The following is a 23,322-nucleotide window of genomic DNA, read 5'->3' as shown; positions in this document are numbered from 1 at the left end:
GCAGAGCACCGTACTAAGCGCTTGGGAAGTACAAGTTGGCAACATAGAGAGAAAGTCCCTACCGAACAACGGGTTCACAGTCTAGAAGGGGGAGACAGAGAACAAAACAAAACATGTTTTGTTCCTACTGAAGGGACAAGGACCATGTCTAATAGCCACCTATGTATTCTTTCCCAGTGCTTAGAACAGTGCCTGACACATTTGCCGAGGACAAGACGAGTGAGGATAAATTTTCTCATCCTCAAACCCCCCACGTAACAGACTCATAAAAAGTCTGTTAGGAGAAGCAGCATGGCCCAGTGACTCGAGCCCAGGCATGAGAGGCAGAAGGACCTGGGTTCTAATCCCAGCTCTGCCACTTGTCTGCTGTGTGGGTCTTAGGCAAGGCACTTCACTTCTCTGGGCCTCAGTTCCCTCATCTGCAAAATGGGGATTAAGATGGTAAACCCCACACGGGATATTAATTATGGCATTTGTTAAGCGCTTGACTATGTGCCAGGCTCGTCTCTGCTTGGAGACAAGCAGATTGGGTTGGACACAGCCCCTGTCCCACGTGGGGCTCAGTGTCTCAATCCCCATTTTACAGATGAGGTAACTGAGGCCCAGAGAAGTGAAGTGACTTGCCCAAGGTCACACAGCAGACAAGTGGCGAAGCTGGGATTAGAACCCATGGATATGTTGCCAACTTGTACTTCCCAAGCGCTTAGTACAGTGCTCTGCACACAGTAAGCGCTCAATAAATACGATTGATGATGATGATGATGATGATGATGTCCAAACTGGTTAGTTTGTATCTACACCAGTGCTTAGTACAGTGCCTGGCACCTAGTAAATGCTTAACAAATCAGCATTTAGAACAGTGCTTTGCACATAGTAAGCACTTAACAAATGTCATCATTATTATTATTATTAAATCCTTTTAAAAAACTAATCAAAAGTCATTCCTTTCTTCAGCAGAGAAGATAATAAAGTAATACTTGGTTTGGAGTGAAGCTTTCCTCCTGAACATTATTTTAATCCAAATTTAGAGCCAAGTCTTCCTTCTGATTTCACATCTGCTCAGGATTTAGTTGGCGAAGTAATCTACTAGGATTTTCCCGAGGGGCACATCGAGACGTATGAAATATTACAAGAAGCCACCGTCTTCAATTCACATTAAAATCTGAGTGCAATTTACATATGCCTTCATAGATTTTTTAGTGTCTCTTAGGCAGTTTTCTAATTAACATTTTCATTACTGCATTCGTGTAGGTTGGTACTTCTTACTATCCCTTTTTTTCTCCCGCTACCTATAACTGACCAAGATCCCTTTCACAAAATTGTACCACAGAGAAGCAGGAGGCCCAGAAAGCCTGAGAATATATGTATATATGTTTGTACATATTTATTACTCTATTTATTTATTTTACTTGTACATATCTATTCTATTTATTTTATTTTGTTAGTATGTTTGGTTTTGTTGTCCGTCTCCCCCTTTTAGACTGTGAGCCCACTGTTGGGTAGGGACTGTCTCTCTATGTTGCCAACTTGTACTTCCCAAGAGCTTAGTACAGTGCTCTGCACACAGTAAGCGCTCAATAAATACGATTGATTGATTGATTGATTGATTGACAAAAGATGGCACAGTTGGGAGAACACTGGCACGTATATAAAAACAACCGGAATTGGTGGAAGTGTATTTATTGAGACTCCACCGGTTGCACTGTTCATTCATTCATTCAATCATATTTATTGAGCGCTTACTGTGTGCAGAGCACTGTACTAAGCGCTTGGGAAGTACAAGTCGGCAACATCTAGAGACGCTCCCTACCCAACAGCGGGCTCACAGTCTAGAAGGGGGAGACAGACAACAAAACAAAACATGGAGACAGGTGTCAAAATTGTCAGAATACGCTTGCAAAAGCACAAGTGAAGCAGGAGAGCACTGTAGTTTAGTGGATAGAGCACGGGTCTGGAACTCAGAAGGACCTGGGTTCTACTCCCAGCTCAGCCACTTGTCTGCTGTATGACTTTGGGCATGTCACTTCACTTCTCTGAGCCTCAGTTACCTCATCTGGAAAATGGGGATGAAGACTGTGAGCCCCCCATGGAACAACCTGATCACCTTGTAACTTCCCCAGCGCTTAGAACAGTGCTTTGCACATAGTAAGAGCTTAATAAATGCTATTATTATTATTATTATCTCCCCCAGCACTTAATATTCATTCACTCATTCGTATTTATTGAGCGCTACTGTGTGCAGAGCACTGTACTACGTGCTTGGAAAGTACAGTTCAGCAATAAAGAGAGACAATCCCTGCCCACACCAGGCTCACAGTCTAGAAGGGGGGAGACCAACATCAAAACAAGTAAACAGGCATCAGTATAAATAAGTAGAATTATGGCTATATGCACATCAAACCTGTATATATGTATATACATGTATATCTGTATATATGTTTGTACATATTTATTACTCTATTTATTTTACTTGTACATATCTATTCTATTTATTTTATTTTGTTAGTATGTTTGGTTTTGTTCTCTGTCCCCCCCTTTTAGACTGTGAGCCCACTGTTGGGTAGGGACTGTCTCTATATGTTGCCAACTTGTACTTCCCAAGCGCTTAGTACAGTGCTCTGCACACAGTAAGCGCTCAATAAATACGATTGATGATGATGATGATGATCAAAACAAGTAATCAGGCATCAATATAAATAAACTGAATTATAGATATATACATGTATACGTAAGTGCTGTGGGGTTGTTGCGGGGAAGAGCCAAGGGAGAGAGTGGTGGTGATGTACAATGCAGGGGGAGCTGAGGAAAAGGGGGGGCTTAGTCTGAGAAGGCCAGATTAAGCAATCAATCAATCAATCATATTTATTGAGCACTTACTGTGTGCAGAGCACTGTGCTAAGCGCTTGGGAAGTACAAGTTGGCAACATATAGAGACAGTCCCTACCCAACAGTGGGCTCACAGTCTAAAAGGGGGAGACAGGGAACAAAACAGAGTGCTTGGCACCTAGTAAGTGCTTAACAAATATTATTATTATATTATTATTATGCTTAGAAAATTGCCTTGTTCATCATTCCTTCTGCATTCCCCCTGTAGACTATAAGCTCATTATGGGAAGGGGATGTGTCTTCTAATTCTGTTGTATTGTACTCTCCCAAGCGCTTAGCACAGTGCTCTGCACATAAGTGCTCAATAAATACCGTTGATTGATCGATTGATTACTGCAGCCATCAGTTGATGATGATGATGGTATTTGTTAAGCACTTACTATCAATCAATCGTATGTATTGAGCGCTTACTGTGTGCAGAGCACTGTACTAAGCACTTGGGAAGTCCAAGTTGGCAACATATAGAGACGGTCCCTACCCAACAGTGGGTAGGGGGAGAAGTCTAGAAGGGGGAGACAGAGAACAAAACAAAACATATTAACAAAATAGAATAAATATATGCCTGATAAATATAATAAATATAATAAATATAAATATATTATTTATAATTTATATAATATTATTATATATTATATTATATATTATTTAATATTTGTATATTATCTATAATTTATTTTGCATAATAAAATAAATATAATGAATAATATGCCTGATAAATAGAATGAATATAATAAATATGAATATATTATTTATAATTTATATAATATTGTTATATAATATTATATTATATATTATTTAATATTTATATATTATTTATGATTTATTTTACATAATAAAATTAATATGATAAACAATATGCCTGATAAATAGAATAAATATGTACTAAATAAATAACTAAATAGAGTAATATGTACAAACATATATACAAATATACACGTGCCGTGGGGAGGGGAAGGAGGTAAGGCCAGGGGGGAAACACTGCAAAACACTGCTCTAAGCACTGGGGAGGATACAAGGTGAAGAGGTTGTCCCACGTGGGGCTGACAGTCTTAATCCCCATTTTACAGATGAGGTAACTGAGGCACAGAGAAGCTAAGTGACTTGCCTAAGGTCACACAGCTGACAACTGGCAGTTCTCCAAGAAAGTAGAGGGGGAGAAAACCCCAACTTCAACAGGGTGGTCAGCATCCCACCTCCTCCAGGTCACCCAAACAAAGCCATTCTGGTCACTCGGAAAGCCTGGGAAACGATCTTTCTAATGGCCACGAAAATCTGTGTAGAAGCAAGTTGGGGCGGCCGGGTGGCCGAGTGGAAAGAGCATAGGCCTGTGAGCCAGAAGACCTGGGTCCTGATCCCAGCTCCACCATCATCATCATCATCAATCGTATTTATTGAGCGCTTACTGTGTGCAGAGCACTGTACTAAGCGCTTGGGAAGTCCAAGTTGGCAACATAGAGAGACAGTCCCTACCCGACAGTGGGCTCACAGTCTAAAAGAACCTGCTTACCTGCTGTGTGAGGTAAGAACCACTTACCTGCTGTGTGACCTTGGGCAAGTCCCTTCCCTGGGCCTCAGTTTCCTCAACTGCAAAATGAGGATTCAGTCAATCAATCAATCAATCGTATTTATTGAGCGCTTAACTGTGTGCTGTACTGAGCGCTTGGGAAGTACAAGTTGGCAACATGTAGAGACAGTCCCCACTTTGACTGTGAGCCCCATGGACTGTTTCCAACCTGATTAGTTTGTCTCTACCCCAGCACTCTACCCCCCAAAATACCATTTGAAAATGAAGAGAGAAAGAAATACCACTGGTGAATCGATTGAAGGGAAATAATTCCCTTCCCTTCCCCTCCTCCCCCTCTCCATCCCCGCCGCCTTACCTCCTTCCCCTCCCCACATCACCTGTATATATGTATATATGTTTGTATGTATTTATTACTCATTTATTTATTTTATTTGTGCATATTTATTCTATTTATTTTGTTAATATGTTTTGTTCTCTGTCTCCCCCTTTTAGACTGTGAGCCCACTGTTGGGTAGGGACTGTCTCTACATGTTGCCAACTTGTACTTCCCAAGTGCTTAGTACAGTGCTCTGCACACAGTAAGCGCTCAATAAATACGATTGATGATGATGATGATGATGATTTATTACTCTATTTTATTTGTGCATATTTATTCTATTTATTCTGTTAATATGTTTTGTTTTGTTCTCTGTCTCCCCCTTCTAGACTGTGAGCCCACTGTTGGGTAGGGACTGTCTCTATCTGTTGCCAACTTTACTTCCCAAGCGCTTAGTACAATGCTCTGCACACAGTAAGCGCTCAATTAATACGATTGAATGAAATACAGAAGCAGCGTGGCTTAGTGGAAAGATCCCAGGCTTGGGAGTCAGAGGTTGTGGGTTCTAATCCCAGCTCCGCCACTTGCCAGGTGTGTGACTTTGAGCAAGTCACTTCATTTCTCTATGCCTCAGTTACCTCATCTGGAGCCCCACCTGTGACAACCTAATAACCTTGGATCTCGCCCAGCGCTTAGAACAGTGCTTGGCACATAGTAAGCGCTTAACAAATACCATATTATTATTATTAAGCACAACTAAATGCCAGACACTGTACTAAGCTTTGGGGTAGATACAAACTGATCAGGTTGGACACAGTCCCTGTCCCACATAGAGCTCGCGGTCTTAATCCCCATTTTACAGATTGATGTGACTGAGTCACAGAGAAATGAAGGTCACACAGCAGACAGTCGTGGAGTCAGAATTAGAACCCAGGTCCTTCTGACTCCCAGGCCTGTACGTTACCAACTAAGCCACGCTGCTTCTCAGCGTTCTTCTTCCAAAAACGTGATCAGGATTTCCCCCTTTTTTTTTAACCGTATTTATTGAGCACTTACTGTGTGCAGAGCACTGTACTAAATGCTTATAATAATGGCATTTATTAAGCCCTTACTATGTGCAAAGCACTGTTCTAAGCGCTGGGGAGGTTATAAGGTGATCAGGTTACAAGGGGAAGCAGCGTGGCTCAGTGGAAAGAGCCCGGGCTTTGGAGTCAGAGGTCATCAGTTCAAATCCCAGCTCCGCCACTTGTCAGCTGTGTGACTTTGGGCAAGTCACTTCACTTCTCTGGGCCTCAGTTCCCTCATCTGTAAAATGGGGATTAAGACTGTGTGCCCCCCGTGGGACAACCTGATCACCTTGTAAACTCCCCAGCGCTTAGAACAGTGCTTTGCACATAGTAAGCGCTTAATAAATGCTATCATTATTATTATTATTATTATCAGGTTGTCTCACGGGGGGCGCACAGTCTTAAATCCCCATTTTACAGATGAGGGAACTGAGGCCTGGAGAAGTGAAGTGACTTGCCCAAAGTCACCCAGCTGACAAGTGGCGGAGCCGGGATTTGAACCCATGACCTCTGACTCCAAAGCCCGGGCTCTTTCCACTGAGCCACGCTGCTTCTCCATTTGGCGGATATCCATGCTGGGGGTTTCCTACTGCCCGCCCTGGGCTCCCAGCTGGGTGGGATGCCCGCTACCCGCTACCCGCTGGTCAGGCATGGGCCAGGAGACTGACTGGAGAGCTCCTTGAGGGCAGGGATCACACATGCTTACTCTGTTGGCCTCTTCCAGGCACCCCATACAGAGCCCCATGTGGAGTAGGCGCTCAGTAAATACCATTGATTTGATGGACTAGACTTCTAGACTTCTAGACTGTGAGCCCGCTGTTGGGTAGGGACCGTCTCTATATGTTGCCAACTTGTTCTCCCCAACCGCTTAGTACAATCAATCAATCATATTTATTGAGCGCTTACTGTGTGCAGAGCACTGTACTAAGCACTTGGGAAGTACAAGTTGGCAACATATAGAGACAGTCCCTACCCAACAGTGGACTCACATTCTAAAAGTACAGTGCTCTGCACACAGTAAGCGCTCAATAAATACAATTGAATGAAGGAATCCATTTGTGTTTCCCCCAAATCACGATGTGGGAAATCTTCCCTTGTGTCTTTTTCAGGGGAAATATAGTACAAAAGGAAGGACGGATGAGCTACGCTGACTTCGTTTGGTTTCTGATCTCTGAGGAAGACAAGAGGAACCCCACCAGGTATGATGTCTGAGTTGTCTTTGCCAAAATGTGTATATTCTGAGCGAGAGGGAGAGCGGGAGAGAGAGAGAGTGCTTTTTTGAGAGAGAGACTAAAGAATTGTGGATTTCAGCAAATACCCGCTTTGTTCAGGAGACCATAATTGGGGAGAGGTGGTCAAAATCCTGAATGCCTTCTCAGCACTTTTTTATGGTATTTGTTGAATTCATTCATTCAATTCATTCAATCGTATTTATTGAGCGCTTACTGTGTGCAGAGCACTGTACTAAGCGCTTGGGAAGTATAAGTTGGCAACATATAGAGCCGGTCCCTACCCAACAGCAGGCTCACAGTCTAGAAGGGGGAGACAGACAACAAAACAAAACATATTAACAAAATAAAATAAATAGATTATTACTATGTGTCAATCACTGTTCTAAGCACTGGGGAGAGATTCAAGTTAATTAGGTTGGACACAGTCCTTGTTCCACATAATAATAATGTTGGTATTTGTTAAGCGCTTACTATGTGCCAAGCACTGTTCTAAGCACTGGGGAGGTTACAAGGTGATCAGGTTGTCCCACGGGGGGCTCACAGTTTTAATCCCCATTTTACAGATGAGGTAACTGAGGCCCAGAGAAGTGAAGTGACTTGCCCAAAGTCACACAGCTGACAAGTGGCGGAGCTGGGATTTGAACCCATGACCTCTGACTCCAAAGCCTGTGCTCTTTTCCACTGAGCCACGCTGCTTCTCTTAGCCCCATGGGGCTCACAGTCTAAGTAAAAAAGGAGAACAGGAGAACTGAGGCACGAAGAAGTTAAGTGACTTGTCCAAGGTCACAAAGCAAGCAGTTGGTGGAGGCGGAATTAGAACCCAGGTCCTCTGACACTCAGGCCTGGGCTCTTTCCACTAATAATAATAACACCTGTGGTATTTATTAAGCGCTTACTATGTGCCATGCACAGTTCTAAGCTCAGGGGTAGATACAAGATAATCGGGTTGGACACAGTCCCTGTTCCACATAGGGCTCCCCGTCTTAATCCCCATTTTCCAGATGAGGGAAATGAGGCACAGAGAAGTGAAGTGACTTGCCTAAGGTCACACAGCAGACAAGTGGCAGAGCCGGGATTAGAACCAAGGTCCATCTGATTCCCAGGCCCGTGATCTATCCAGTAGGTCTTACTGCTTGTCACTTGGGGAAGGTATACTCACTCTACTTGGAACCCCACAGAGGGCTTTTTCTCCGAAAAACATCATCATTAGTGTTATTAATCAATCATTCGTATTTATTGAGCGCTTAGTGTGTGCGGAACACTGTACTAAGCCTTGAGAGAGTACAACGTAACAGAGTCGCTAGACGCATCTCCCATCCACAGTGAGTTTACAGTGTGGAGGGGGCTTAGAGAAGCAGCGTGGCTCAGTGGAAAGAGCCCGGGCTTTGGAGTCAGAGGTCATGGGTTCGAATCCCGGCTCCGCCACGTGTCTGCTGTGTGATCTTGGGCAAGTCACTTAACTTCTCTGAGCCTCAGTTCCCTCATCTGTAAAATGGGGATGAAGACTGTGAGCGCCACGTGGGACAACCTGGTCACCCTGTATCCTCCCCAGCGCTTAGAACAGTGCTTTGCACATAGTAAGCGCTTAACAAATGCCAATTATTATTATTATTTAGTATTCAATTCCCCTGGAGTTATCACCACCTGGTTTACTGATTGAGGTGCATGAGGCATATTTTGGTGATTTCATCATTCTCCGGGATGGGAGCTTTCAATCATTCATTCATTCATTCATTCAATCGCATTTATTGAGCGCTTACTGTGTGCAGAGCACTGTACTAAACGCTTAAGAAGTACAAGTTGGCAACATATAGAGACAGTCCCTCCCCAACAGCGGGCTCACAGTCTAGAAGACTTTCTAGAAGACTAGAAGTTTAATGAGCACTTATTGTGTGCAGAGCACTGTACAAAGCACTTGGGAGACTACAACAGAGTTGGTAAGCACAACCCCCGCCCACAAAGAGCTTACAGTCTAGAAGACTGTAGACAAGAGAAGTGGCATGGCAGTCAGTGGACCTGAGTTTGAATCCTGGCTCTGCCAACTGCTTGCTGCGTGACCTTGGGCAAGTCACTTAACTTCTCTGAGCCTCAGTTTCCTTGTTTGCAAAATGGGGGGATTCAATACCCGTTCTCCCTCCTACTTAGATTGTGAGCCCCATGTGGGACAGGGACTGTGTCCAACCTGATAAACTTGTACCAACCTCAGTGTTTAGGACAGTACATGGAACATGGTAAGCACTTAACAGATAGCAATAAAAAAAAAAAGGGTTTTGCAGAGTGGGAGAGAAATGACAGTATATAAGCAGAGAAGTAACTGAAATTTGAGTTGAGTTTTGCCGGGTTACATGTTGATTACTCAAGTTGTAAAACTTTGAAATTTTCAAATCACTTCCCCATAGGGAGGGCCTCTTGTTGGCTACTAAAGTTCCCATTGCTCTTTGCTCAAGGTAATAGGTGCTCAGGAAAGACAACCTACGTAGAGCAAACTACATAGAAACAACCCGGCCTCGTGGATAGAGCACGAGCTGGGAGTTGGGTGGAACTGAGTCCTAGTTGCGACCCTGGGCACAACACAACACACGTCACAACACTTCTCTAGGCTTCAGTTACCTCATCTGTATAACGGGGATTACAACAGCGAGCCCCACAAGGGACATGGACTGTGTCCTAGGGGAAGCAGCGTGGTCCATCTGGCTTCAGGCGGGCCACCTCAATGGCCAGTGGACCCACGTAATTAAAGCCCCTGATTTATAATCCACTGGTCACCCTCCCACCAGCAAAGCTCCACTAGACTGGAAACGTATTAAGGGCAGGGAATGTGTCCGCTAATTCTGTTTTATTTTACTCTCCCAGGCACTTAGCACAGTGCTCAATAAATACCATTGATGGACTGTTAGTAATCATGGTGTCTGAGCTTCCTCCAAGTGCAGTGCACTGTTCTAAACGTCCGGGAAAGTGCAACAGGAGGAAAAGAACCCCCCTGCACCCCCCGTCCACAAGGAGCTTGCAGTCTAGTGACAGATTGACAGACTGTGAGCCCACTGTTGGGTAGGGACTGTCTCTATATGTTGCCAACTTGTACTTCCCAAGTGCTCTGCAAACAGTAAGCGCTCAATAAATATGATTGAATGAATGAATGAATTGACAGACATGAAAATACAAAGAGTGGAATCAGAATGAGTAAATTATTTATTATTTATTTGTGGCATTTGTTAAACACGTACTCTGTGACAAGCCCCATTCTGAGATACAAATCAACCAGTTCGGACACGGTCCGTGGCCTAAGTAGGTAAGAGAACAGGTTTTGAACCCCCATTGTAAGCATTCAATAAATACCACTGATGGTTGGACAGTGGAGGAAACTAGGGCACAGAGGAGTGAAGTGACTTGCTCAAGATCACCCGTCAGGCAAGCGGCTGAGGCAGGATTAGAACCCAGGCCCACTGCCAGGCCTGTGATCTTTCCACCAAGCCATGCCGCTTCCCATGAAATTGAACGTATAGAAGTTACTCCATGTGAACCAGCTGTATAAGTAAGGGAAGCAGTGTGGTAAAAGGTGAAAAGTCAGAAATGTCTGATGTCATCATCATCATCATCAATCGTATTTATTGAGTGCTTACTGTGTGCAGAGCACTGTACTAAGCGCTTGGGAAGTACAAATTGGCAACATATAGAGACAGTCCCTACCCAACAGTGGGCTCACAGTCTAAAAGGGGGAGACAGAGAACAAAACCAAACATACTAACAAAATAAAATAAATAGAATAGATAGGTACAAATAAAATAAATAGAGTAATAAATATGTACAAACATATATACATATATGCAGGTGTGGCTTTCCCATCAGAATTCCCAGAATTGGTTGTAGCCCAGACCTATGGTGTGGATGTCAAAAGCCGTCAATCAGAACAACCTGAGGTTGCCACCCACATAAGATGCATCCCGTACAGATTAAAGCCAAAAATCCACTTTTCTTGCCCATGCTCCTTGCAGGCATATAAGAAGCTACAATAATAATAATAATAATAGTGGTATTTGTTAAGCGCTTACTATGTGCAAAGCACTGTTCTAAGCGCTGAGCACTGTTCTAAGCGCTGAAAGAAGGGGAACGAGTTAGGTAGAAAGATAAAGCGCTGAATCGCTTCCATTCAGTTGGAGCTAATGAAGAAATTTCCTTCCGTGTTGAAGCCCAAAGACCGAGGTCTTTGCAGAGCAGCGGGTAATAGATAGACGATAAACTAAATAGGTTTGGCCTTACGGAGGAAGGTAATTCATAAGGCTGACAGATGAATGTCGCAGGTTCTTTCTTCCAGGGTTAGATATTTCAGAAGAAGTGGAGCACAGTAACAGGAATAGGAAAATCAACCTGCCACTCCCTTGGGATGAAAGGCCGAAAAGAATCGGCATCGCCACTCGACCTATAGATAGTGGGTGTGAACGTCTTCCTTAGGTCGATTAAATTGCAGGAATGCTCCTGGAAAATCAACACTGGCATCCTTTCAAACCTTCCTTGTCACCCAGGATGGATCGCTGGAGTCTGACGTTTAAAATGTGTCAATGAACCCATCATATTTATTGAGCGCTTATTGTGACTCTTGTAAACGAAAGCGGTAGCAAAGTTGGTTTATTTTCTTGAATCGTTTTTCAGGTGGTGTGCTCTGGGTCTCTGGGCATTATCAGAGAAGCAGCGTGGCTCAATGGAAAGAGCCTGGGCTTTGGAGTCAGCGATCATGGGTTCAAATCCCGGCTCTGTCAGCTGTGTGACTTTGGGCAAGTCACTTCACTTCTCTGGGCCTCAGCTACCTCATCTGTAAAATGGGGATTAAAACTGTGAGCCCCTCATGGGACAATCTAATCACCTTGTAACCTCCCCAGCGCTTAGAACAGGGCTTTGCACATAATAAGCGCTTAACAAATACCATCATCATTATTATTATTTAAGCTCGATGTGGGCAAGGAACGGGCTTACCAACTCTGTTGGATTGGACTCTCCCAGAGGCTTAGTACAGTGCACCGCTTACAGTAAGCGCTCAGTAAATACCATTGATGATTGCCTCCAGATGATGTTTGTTTTTCCACATCGTATAAACCACAAGATAAAATGGGAGTTTCGAAGGACACTAGACAGATGAGAAGCAGTGTGGCATAGTGGATAGAGCAGGGGCCTGGGAGTAAGAAGGTCCTGGGTTCTAATCCCAGCTCCACTGCCGTGGGACCTTGGCCAAGTCACTTCACTTCTCTGGGCCTCAGTTCCCTCATCTGGAAAATGGGGATTGTCCTCATCCCCCTCTCCATCCCCCCGTCTTACCTCCTTCCCTTCCCCACAGCATAAGTATATATGTATATATGTTTGTACATATTTATTACTCTACTTATTTATTTATTTATTTTACTTGTACATATCTATTCTATTTATTTTATTTTGTTAGTATGTTTGGTTTTGTTCTCTGTCTCCCCCTTTTAGACTGTGAGCCCACAGTTTTAGACTTTTAGACTGTGAGCCCACTGTTGGGTAGGGACTGTCTCTATATGTTGCCAACTTATACTTCCCAAGCACTTAGTACAGTACTCTGCACACAGTAAGCACTCAATAAATACAATTGATTGATTGATTGATTGATTGATTGAGACTGTGGGACAGGGACTGTGCCCAACCCGATTTGCTTGTATCTACTCCAGCATTTAGTACAGTGCCTGGCACATAGTACGTGCTTAACATAATAATAATAATAATGTTGATATTTGTTAAGCGCTTACTATGTGCCAAGTACTATTCTAAGCACTGGGGTAGATACAAGGTAATCAGGTTGTCCCACATGGGGCTCACAGTCTACATCCCCATTTTACAGATGAGAGAACTGAGGCCCAGAGAAGTTAAGTGACTTGCCTAAGGTCACACAGCTGACAAGTGGCAGAGCCGGGATTTGAACCCATGACCTCTGGCTCTCCAGCCCGGGCTCCTTCCCTTGAGCCACGCTGCTTCCAAACCATACCATCATCATTACTATTATTATATGAACGAATGAATGTAAGTGGTCCGAGGTAAATAAAAATGAATATAGTTCTCAGAGGCTGCCACTAGGAATACAAAATATCATCATCATCATCAATCGTATTTATTGAGCGCTTACTGTGTGCAGAGCACTGTACTAAGCGCTTGGGAAGTACAAGTTGGCAACATATTAGACTCTCTTCATCTGATGAGAAGCAGCGTGGCTCAGTGGAAAGAGCCCGGGCTTGGGAGCCAGAGGTCATGGGTTCAAATCCCAGTTCTGCCGCTTGTCAGCTGTATGACTTTAGGCAAGTCACTTAACTTCTCTGTGCCTCAGTTACCTTATCTGTAAAATGGGGATTAAGACTGTGAGCACTACGGGGGGCAAGCTGATTACGTTGTATCTCCCCCAACACTTAGAACAGTGCTTGGCACATAGTAAGAGCTTAACAAATACCAACATTATTATTATTCATTCATTCAATCGTATTTATTGAGCGTTTACTGTGTGCAGAGCACTGTACTAAGCGCTTGGGAAGTACAAGTCAGCAACATATAGAGACGGTCCCTACCCAACAATGGGCTCACAGTATTTCTTGAGCACTTACTGTGTGCAGAGCACTGTACTAAGCACTTGGGAATAATAATGTTGGTATTTGTTAAGCACTTACTATGTGCCAAGCACTGTTCTAAGCGCTGGGGTAGATACAAGGTAATCAGGTTGTCCCAGGTGGGGCTCACAGTCTTCATCCCCATTTTACATACGAGGTAACTGAAGCACAGAGAAGTTAAGTGACTTGCCCAAGGTCACACAGCTGACAAGTGGCAGAGCCGGGATTAGAACCCACGACCTCTGGCTCCCCAGCCCGGGCTCTTTTCACTGAGCCACGCTGAAATCAGCAACATATAGAGATGGTTCTTACCCAACAATGGGCTCACAGAATTTCTTGAGCGCTTACTGTGTGCAGAGCACTGTACTAAGCACAAATCAGCAACACAGAGAGACGGTCCCTACCCAACAATGGGCTCACAGTCTAGAAGGGGGAGACAGACAACAAAACTTGTACTTCCCAGGCACCTAGTACAGTGCTCTGCACACAGTAAGCGCTCAATAAATACAATTGAATGAATGAATGTACATATTTATTCTGTTTCTTTTATTTTGTTAATATGTTTTGTTCTGTCATCTGTCTCCCCCTTCTAGACTGTGAGCCTGCTGTTGGGTAGGGACCGTCTCTCTATGTTGCCAACTTGCACTTCCCAACGCTTAGTACAGTGCTCTGCACACAGTAAGCGCTCAATAAATACGATTAAATGAATGACTGAGCCCCCTCCTCCCCCTCCCCTTCCCCCCTTAGCTCCTTCCCCTCCCCACAGCACCTGTATGTATGTATATATGCTTGTACATATTTATTACTCTATTTTATTTGTACATAGTTATTCTATTTATTTTATTTTGTTAATATGTTTTGTTGTCCGTCTCTCCCTTCTAGACTGTGAGCCCGCTGTTGGGTAAGGTCCGTCTCTATATGTTGCCAACTTGTCCTTCCCAAGCGCTTAGTACAGTGCTCTGCACACAGTAAGCGCTCAATAAATACGATTGAATGAATGAATGAATGTACATGTTTATTCTATTTATTTTATTTTGTTAATATGTTTTGTTCTGTCGTCTGTCTCCCCCTTCTAGACTGTGAGCCCGCTGTTGGGTAGGGACCATCTCTCTTTGTTGCCAACCTGGACTTTCCAAGCGCTTAGTACAGTGCTCTGCACACAGTAAGCGCTCAATAAATATGATTGAATAAATGACTGAGCCCCCTCCTCCCCCTCCCCATCCCCCCTGCCTTACCTCCTTCCCCTCCCCACAGCACCTGTATGTATGTATATATGTTTGTATGTATTTATTTCTCTATTTTACTTGTACATATTTATTCTATTTATTTTATTTTGTTAATATGTTTTGTTTTGTCGTCCGTCTCCCCCTTCTAGACTGTGAGCCCGCTGTTGGGTAGGGTCCGTCTCTATATGTTGCCAACTTGTACTTCCCAAGCGCTTAGTACAGTGCTCTGCACAGAGTAAGCACTTAATAAATATGATTGAATGAATGAATGAATGTACATATTTATTCTATTGATTTTATTTTGTTAATATGTTTTGTTCTGTCGTCTCTCTCCCCCTTCTGGACTGTGAGCCCGCTGTTGGGTAGGGACCGTCTCTCTGTGTTGCCAACCTGGACTTTCCAAGCGCTTAGTACAGTGCTCTGCACGCAGTAAGCGCTCAATAAATACGATTGAATGAATGACTGAGCCCCCTCCTCCCCCTCCCCCCTGCCTTAACTCCTTCCCCTCCCCACAGCACCTATATGTATGTATATATGTTTGTATGTATTTATTTCTCTATTTTACTTGTACATATTTATTCTATTTATTTTATTTTGTTAATATGTTTTGTTTTGTCGTCCATCTCCCCCTTCTAGACTGTGAGCCCGCTGTTGGGTAGGGACCATCTCTCCATGTTGCCAACTTGTACTTCCCAAGTGCTTAGTCCAGTACTCTGCACACAGTAAGTGCTCAATAAATACGACTGAATGAATGTACATATTTATTCTATTGATTTTATTTTGTTAATATGTTTTGTTCTGTCGTCTGTCTCCCCCTTCTAGACTGTGAGCCCATTGTTGGTTAGGGACCGTCTCTCTATGTTGCCAACTTGTACTTCCCAAGTGCTTAGTAGGGTGCTCTGCACGCAGTAAGCGTTCAATAAATACGATTGAATGAATGAATGAAAAACAAAACATGGAGACAGGTATTATTTTCTGATGGGCCTCTGAACGTGATTTTTTTTTTTCCTAGCATTGAATATTGGTTCCGCTGCATGGACCTGGATGGGGACGGCGTGCTCTCTATGTACGAGCTGGAATATTTCTATGAGGAACAATGTGAGCGGATGGAAGCCATGGGCATCGAACCTCTGCCGTTCCACGATTTGCTCTGCCAGATGCTTGACCTGGTGAAGCCCGAAGTTGATGGTGAGACCTACGGAAAACACTTAACTGGGAATGACACCCGGTTCCCCCGTAAGGAAGCGGGGCCTGCTGGAAGGATCCCGGGTCTGGGAGTAAAATCAACCAATCAATCGATCAATCGTATTTATTGAGCGCTTACTGTGTGCACAGCACTGTACTAAGCGCTTGGGAAGTCCAAGTTGGCAACATATAGAGACAGTCCCTACCCAACAGTGGGCTCACAAAGGACCCGAGTTAATAATAATAATAATAATGATGGCATTAAGCGCTTACTATGTGCAAAACACTGTTCTAAGCGTTGGGGAGGTGACAAGATGATCAGGTTGTCCCACGGGGGGCTCGCAGTCTTAATCTCCATTTGACAGATGAGGGAACTGAGGCACAGAGAAAGCAGCGTGGCTCAGTGGAAAGAGCCCGGGCTTTGGAGTCAGAGGTCAGGGGTTCAAATCCCGGATCCGCCAATTGTCAGCTGTGTGACTTTGGGCAAGTCACTTCACTTCTCTGGGCCTCAGTTCTCTCATCTGTAAAATGGGGATTAAGACTGTGAGCCCCCTGGGGGACAACCTGATTACCTTGTATCCCACCAGCGCTCAGAACAGTGCTTTGCACATAGTAAGCGCTTAATAAATACCATCATTATTATTATTATTAAGTGGCTTGCCCAAGGTCACACAGTTGACAAGTGGCGGAGCTGGGATTCAAACCCATGACCTCTGATTCCCAAGCCCGGGCTCTTTCCACTGAGCCGTGCTCCTTCTCTACTCTGCCACTTGTCTGCTGCGTGGCCTTCTAGTCTTTTCTAGACTGTGAGCCCATTGTTGGGTGGGGACCATCTATGTTGCCAACTTGTACTTCCCAAGCGCTCAGTACAGTGTTCTGCACACAGTAAGCGCTCAATAAATACGATTGAATGAATGAATGGCCTTGGGCAAGTCACTTCACTTCTCTGGGCCTCAGCTACCTCATCTGTAAAATGGGGATTAAGACTGGGAGTCCCATGTGGGACAGGAACCATGTCCAACCCGATTTGCTTGTGTCTACCTCACTGCTTAGTACAGTGCCTGACACATAGTACGCACTTAACAATAATAATATTGTAGGTATTTGTCAAGCGTTTACTACGTGGTGATGATGATGATGACGATGATGGCATTTATTAAGCGCTTACTATGTGCAAAGCACTGTTCTAAGCGCTGTAAGCACCGTACTAAGCGCTGGGGAGGATACAAGGTTATCAGGTTGTCCCACGGGGGACTCTCAGTCTTCATCCCCATTTTACAGATGAGGGAACTGAGGCCCAGGGAAGTGAAGTGACTTGCCCAAAGTCACACAGCTGGCATTTGGCAGAGCCGGGATTTGAACCCCTGACCTCGGACTCCAAAGCCCGGGCTCTTTCCACTGAGCCACGCTGCTTCTCTATGTGCTAGGCACTGTACTGAGCGCGGGGGTGGATACAAGCTAATCGAGGTGGACACAGTCCCTGTCCCATGTGGAGCTCACAGTCTCAACCCCCATTTTACAGATGAGGTAAGTGAGGCATAGAGACGTGCCCATGATCACATAGCAGACAAGTGGCAGAGCCAAAATTAGAACCCATAACCTTCTGACTCCTGAGCTTGTGCTCTATCCACTATGCCATTCTGCTTCTCATACCACAATTATTATTATTATCATTATTTGTATCTACCCCAGCACTTAGTACAGTGCCTGGCACCTAGTAAGCTCCTAACAGATACCATGGTTACTATTAATGCGAGAGTTGAGCACTTGCAGAATCCCAGAATAAGGAAAACTTGCACTGTATTATTCACCCAGGAGGCCTTCCCTGATTAGTACAGTGCTCTGCCTACAGTAAGCGCTCAATAAATAACATTGATTGACTGACCATCCGGCTTGATGTCGCACACAAAGAGTTTCTTTAGCGATGCAACACACGGAGCACAGATTTGCGTTGTGGAAACATTCCCTGATTCTTCTAATACTGTCTACCCTGTTGAGGCAGGACTCAAAGCGCTCATCATCATCATAATAATAATAATGATGGCATTTGTTAAGCGCTTACTATGTGCAAAGCACTGTTCATTCATTCATTCAATCATATTTATTGAGCACTTACTGTGTGCAGAGCACTGTACTAAGCACTTGGGAAGTACAAGTTGGCAACATATAGAGATGGTCCCTACCCAACAACGGGCCCAAAGTCTTTCTAAGCACTGGGAAGGCTACAAGGTGATCAGGTTGTCCCACGTGGGGCTCACAGTCTTCATCCCCATTTTACAGATGAGGGAACTGAGTCCCAGAGAAGTGAAGTGACTTGCCCAAAGTCACACAGCTGACAATGGGCGGAGCTGGGATTTGAATCCATGACCTCTGACTCCAAAGCCTGTGCTCTTTCCACTGAGCCACGCTGCTCCTCTAGCCCCCATACTTGTTACAACTCAGATTTCCGAGACAGAGGCCTTCCACTTGGCATATGCTGAATGAGGACTGGGATTTTCAGAGCAATGAGAGAGGAGAAGTCTGGCCAGGATTTAATAATAATAATAATAACAATGATGATGGCATTTATTAAGCGCTTACTATGTGAAAAGCACTGTTCTAAGCACTGGGGAGGTTACAAGGTGATCAGGTTGTCCCACGGGGGGCTCACAGTCTTAAATCCCCATTTTACAGTTGAGGGAACTGAGGCCCGGAGAAGTGAAGTGACTTGCCCAAAGTCACCCAGCTGACAATGGGCGGAGCTGGGATTTGAACCCATGACCTCTGACTCCAAAGCCCGGGCTCTTTCCACTGAGCCACGCTGCTCCTCTAGCCCCCGTACTTGTTACAACTCGGATTTCCAAGACAGAGGTCTTCCACCTGGCATATGCTGAGTAAGGACTGGAATTTTCAAAAGGAATGAGAGAGGAGAAGTCTGGCTTCTAGACTGTGAGCCCACTGTTGAGTAGGGACTGTCTCCATATGTTGCCAACTTGGACTTCCCAAGCGCTTAGTACAGTGCTCTGCACACAGCAAGTGCTCAATAAATACGATTGATTGATTGATTGATTGGCCAGGATTTAAAGGAGGGATCTAGAGAAGCTCTGGTGAACATATAGGACCGTCTCTATGTGTTGCCAGCTTGTACTTCCCAAGCGCTTAGTACAGTGCTTTGCACACAGTAAGTGCTCAATAAATACGATTGATTGATTGATGACAGAGAGAGAGAGAGAGAGAGGGAAAAACTAATGCTTTAAGTAAAATGCAAGCCAAAATCCAGGTAAAACCCACAATCAATCAATCAATCGTATTTATTGAGCACTTACTGTGTGCAGAGCACTGTACTAAGCGCTTGGGAAGTACAAGTTGGCAACATATAGAGACAGTCCCTACCCAACAATGGGCTACGAAGATATAAACCGCGCAGCCGAACAGGGAACCACAGAGCGAGAAAGTCAAGCCAATATTGCTGATTAACCTTCCCCACTGTACGGATCTGCTACTGGAAGGATTGCAGATGGAGAGCGGGGCATTCTGCGAGAGATCATCATCAGTCGTATTTATTGAGCGCTTACTGTGTGCAGAGCACTGTACTAAGCGCTTGGGAAGTCCAAGTTGGCAACATATAGAGACAGTCCCTACCCAACAGTGGGCTCACAGTCTAAAAGGGGGAGACAGAGAACAAAACCAAACATACTAACAAAATAAAATAAATAGAATAGATATGTACAAGTAAAATAAATAGAGTAATAAATATGTACAAACATATATACAGGTGCTGTGGGGAAGGGAAGGAGGTAAGATGGGGGGGTGGAGAGGGGGACGAGGGGGAGAGGAAGGAAGGGGCTCAGTCTGGGAAGGCCTCCTGGAGGAGGTGAGCTCTCAGTAGGGCCTTGAAGGGGCCTTGAGAGATGTGTCCTTGGTGCCTCTACGGCTCGGAAACGACTCAACGGCATAAGACAAGACGAGAGAAGGATTGACTAGGAGATGAAGAGTTCTCTTACCCTATCTTAGGGCGGGGGAATCTTTACTCTCTTTAGAGAAGCAGCGTGGCTCAGTGGAAAGAGCCCGGGCTTTGGAGTCAGAGGTCATGGGTTCAAATCCCAGCTCCGCCACTTGTCAGCTGTGTGACTTTGGGCACTTCTCTGAGCCTCAGTGACCTCATCTGTAAAATGGGGATGAAGACTGTGAGCCCCCCGTGGGACAACCTGATCACCTTGTAACCTCCCCAGCACTTAGAACAGTACTTTGCACATAGTAAGCGCTTAATAAAATGCCATCGTCGTCGTTACTCCAGCTCGTTGTGGGCGAGGAATGTGTCTACCAACTCCTAAGTTCTCACAAAAGACAAGTGGCAGGTCCTTTCGATGCCCAGTCCCATGTTCTATCCACTAGGGCCATGCTGCTTCTTTTTTGGATGATTTGAAGTCCCGGAGCTCTCACCGCAGACTGGTGGCAATACAGGACCATCTCATCGCTTAGTACAGTGCTGTGCACACAGTAAGCGCTCAATAAATACGATTGAATGAGTGAACCGTAGTGTTAAGAGCTTACTCTGTGCCGGGCTCTGTCCATCCTGAAATTTGTCTTCCAGTACCACATCAGGTTCATTCATTCATTCATTCAATCGTATTTATTGAGCGCTTACTGTGTGCACAACACTGTACTAAGCACTTGATAATAATGTATTTGTTAAGTGCTTATTATGTGCAAAGCACTGTTCTAAGCGCTGGGGAGGTGATCAGGTGATAACCTGATCAGGTTACAAGGTGATCAGGTTGTCTCACAGGGGGGCTCACAGTTTTAAGCCCCATTTTACAGATGAGGTAACTGAGGCCCAGAGAAGTTAAGTGGCTTGCCCCAAGTCACACAGCTGACAGTTGGCGGAGCCGGGATTTGAACCCATGACCTCTGACCCCAAAGCCTGGGCTCTTTCCACTGAGCCACGCTGCTTCTCCTGACACACAAGTGTTGAAGGAAGAATGAACCCGAATTTGTCACTCTTAAGGCTGTTAAATGTTGACTAATGCTCCATTAGACTAATGCTCCCCCCTTTTAGACTGTGAGCCCACTGTTGGGTAGGGACTGTCTCTATATGTTGCCAACTTGTACTTCCCAAGCGCTTAGTACAGTGCTCTGCACACAGTAAGCGCTCAATAAATACGATTGATGATGATGATGATGATTAGATGAGCTTCTCAAAGACGGACCTCAGGATTCTCGGGATTTGAGTCTTGTAATACCCGTTACTAGAAAATCAGGAGTCTGCAATACACAAGAACCAATGGTGGTAAATCCACTGTTGACCAAAGAATCAATTGCTGATGATTAAAAATCATTAACTTGAGCCTACACAATCTGTGGTTTTGTTGAGAGTAAAGGAATTTTCATTTGTTCTAAACCCGGCTCCACCACTTGTCTGCTGTGTGACCTTGGGTGAGTCCCTTTACTTCTCTGTGCCGAGCCCACTGTTGGGTAGGGACTGTCTCTATATGTTGCCAACTTGTACTTCCCAAGCGCTTAGTACAGTGCTGTGCACACAGTAAGCGCTCAATAAATACGATTGATTGATTGATCTGTAAAGTGGGGATAGAGATGAGCCTCTCGAGGGACAGGGACTGTGTCCAACCTGATTTGCTTGTATCCACTTCAGCACTTAGTACAGTACCTGGCACATAGTGAGTGCTTAATAAATATCTCAATTATTATTATTATGCAATTACTAAACAGGCTTTGGTGAAATCATTATTTTCTTCTTCATGCAGGAAGAATCACACTCCGAGACCTAAAAAGATGCAGAATGGCTCACATTTTTTACGACACCTTCTTTAATCTGGAGAAGTACCTGGACCATGAACAGAGGGACCCCTTTGCCGTGCAGAAGGTTCCAGCGCATTTTTTTTATTGTTATTCTTGTTCCCAAATGTGGCATTCCCAAACCCTGTCCTCAAGGAGCTTGTGTTCTTAAAACCCGAAACCCAGGCACACTGACACCAGAGCACGTGTTCCAACACTAAGGGGAAGGAAAAACAGCGTGAAGTAGTGGATAATAATAATAATAATAATGTTGGTATTTGTTAAGCGCTTACTATGTGCAAAGCACTGTTCTAAGCACTGGGGTAGATACAGGGTAATCAGGTTGTCCCACGTGGGGCTCACAGTCTTCATCCCCATTTTACAGATGAGGTAACTGAGGCCCAGAGAAGTGAAGTGGTATGCCCAAAGTCACACAGCTGACAAGTGGTGGAGCTGGGATTTGAACCCACGACCTCTGACTCCAAAACCCGGGCTCTTTCCACTGAGCCAAGCTGCTTCTCTATAGATAGAGCACAGGCCTGGGAATCAGAAGGACCTGGGTTCTAATCCCAGCCGTCTGCTGGGTGATCTTGGGCAAGTCACTTCACTTCTCACTTACCTCATCTGGAAAATGGGGTTTAAGACTGTGAGCCCCACATTCATTCATTCATTCAATCGTATTTATTGAGCGCTTACTGTGTGCAGAGCACTGTACTGAGCGCTTGGGAAGTACAAGTTGGCAACATGGAGAGATGGTCCCTACCCAACAGCGGGCTCACAGTCTAGAAGGGGGAGACAGACAACAAAACAAAACATATTAACAAAATAAAATAAATAGAATAAATATGTACAAGTAAAATAAATAAATGAATAGCGTAATAAATATGCGCAAACATATATACATATCAATCAATCAATCAATCATATTTATTGAGCGCTTACTGTGTGCAGAGCACTGTACTGAGTGCTTGTGAAGTACAAGTTGGCAACATATAGAGACGGTCCCTACCCAACAGTGGGCTCACAGTCTAGAAGGGGGAGACAGACAACAAAACAAAACATATTAACAAAATAAAATAAATAGAATAAATATGTACAAGTAAAATAAATAAATAAATAGCGTAATAAATATGCACAAACATATATACATATCAATCAATCAATCGTATTTATTGAGCGCTTACTGTGTGCAGAGCACTGTACTGAGTGCTTGTGAAGTACAAGTTGGCAACATATAGAGACGGTCCCTACCCAACAGCGGGCTCACAGTCTAGAAGGGGGAGACAGACAACAAAACAAAACATATTAACAAAATAAAATAAATAGAATAAATATGTACAAGTAAAATAAATAAATAAATAGCGTAATAAATATGCACAAACATATATACATATCAATCAATCAATCGTATTGAGCGCTTACTGTGTGCAGAGCACTGTACTGAGCGCTTGGGAAGTACAAGTTGGCAACATATAGAGACGATCCCTACCCAACAGCAGGCTCACAGT

General features: G+C 44.3%; 1 protein-coding gene across 3 annotated transcripts in view; it reads left to right on the top strand.

Moving 5' to 3' along the window:
* PPP2R3A (protein phosphatase 2 regulatory subunit B''alpha) overlaps positions 1–23,322 on the top strand; it is a 140,192-nt gene that overhangs the window by 93,132 nt on the left and 23,738 nt on the right. For all 3 annotated transcript variants that reach the window (XM_038749836.1, XM_038749842.1, XM_038749841.1), the window contains exons 9-11: positions 6,904–6,993; positions 15,867–16,042; positions 21,784–21,902. In XM_038749836.1, coding sequence (XP_038605764.1) covers positions 6,904–6,993; positions 15,867–16,042; positions 21,784–21,902 — 385 coding nt within the window. The remainder of the gene's footprint in view (positions 1–6,903; positions 6,994–15,866; positions 16,043–21,783; positions 21,903–23,322) is intronic.

Source organism: Tachyglossus aculeatus, chromosome 1 (genome assembly GCF_015852505.1).
Source record: "Tachyglossus aculeatus isolate mTacAcu1 chromosome 1, mTacAcu1.pri, whole genome shotgun sequence".
Taxonomy (NCBI): domain Eukaryota; kingdom Metazoa; phylum Chordata; class Mammalia; order Monotremata; family Tachyglossidae; genus Tachyglossus; species Tachyglossus aculeatus.
This window is presented reverse-complemented; position numbering and strand designations above follow the sequence as displayed.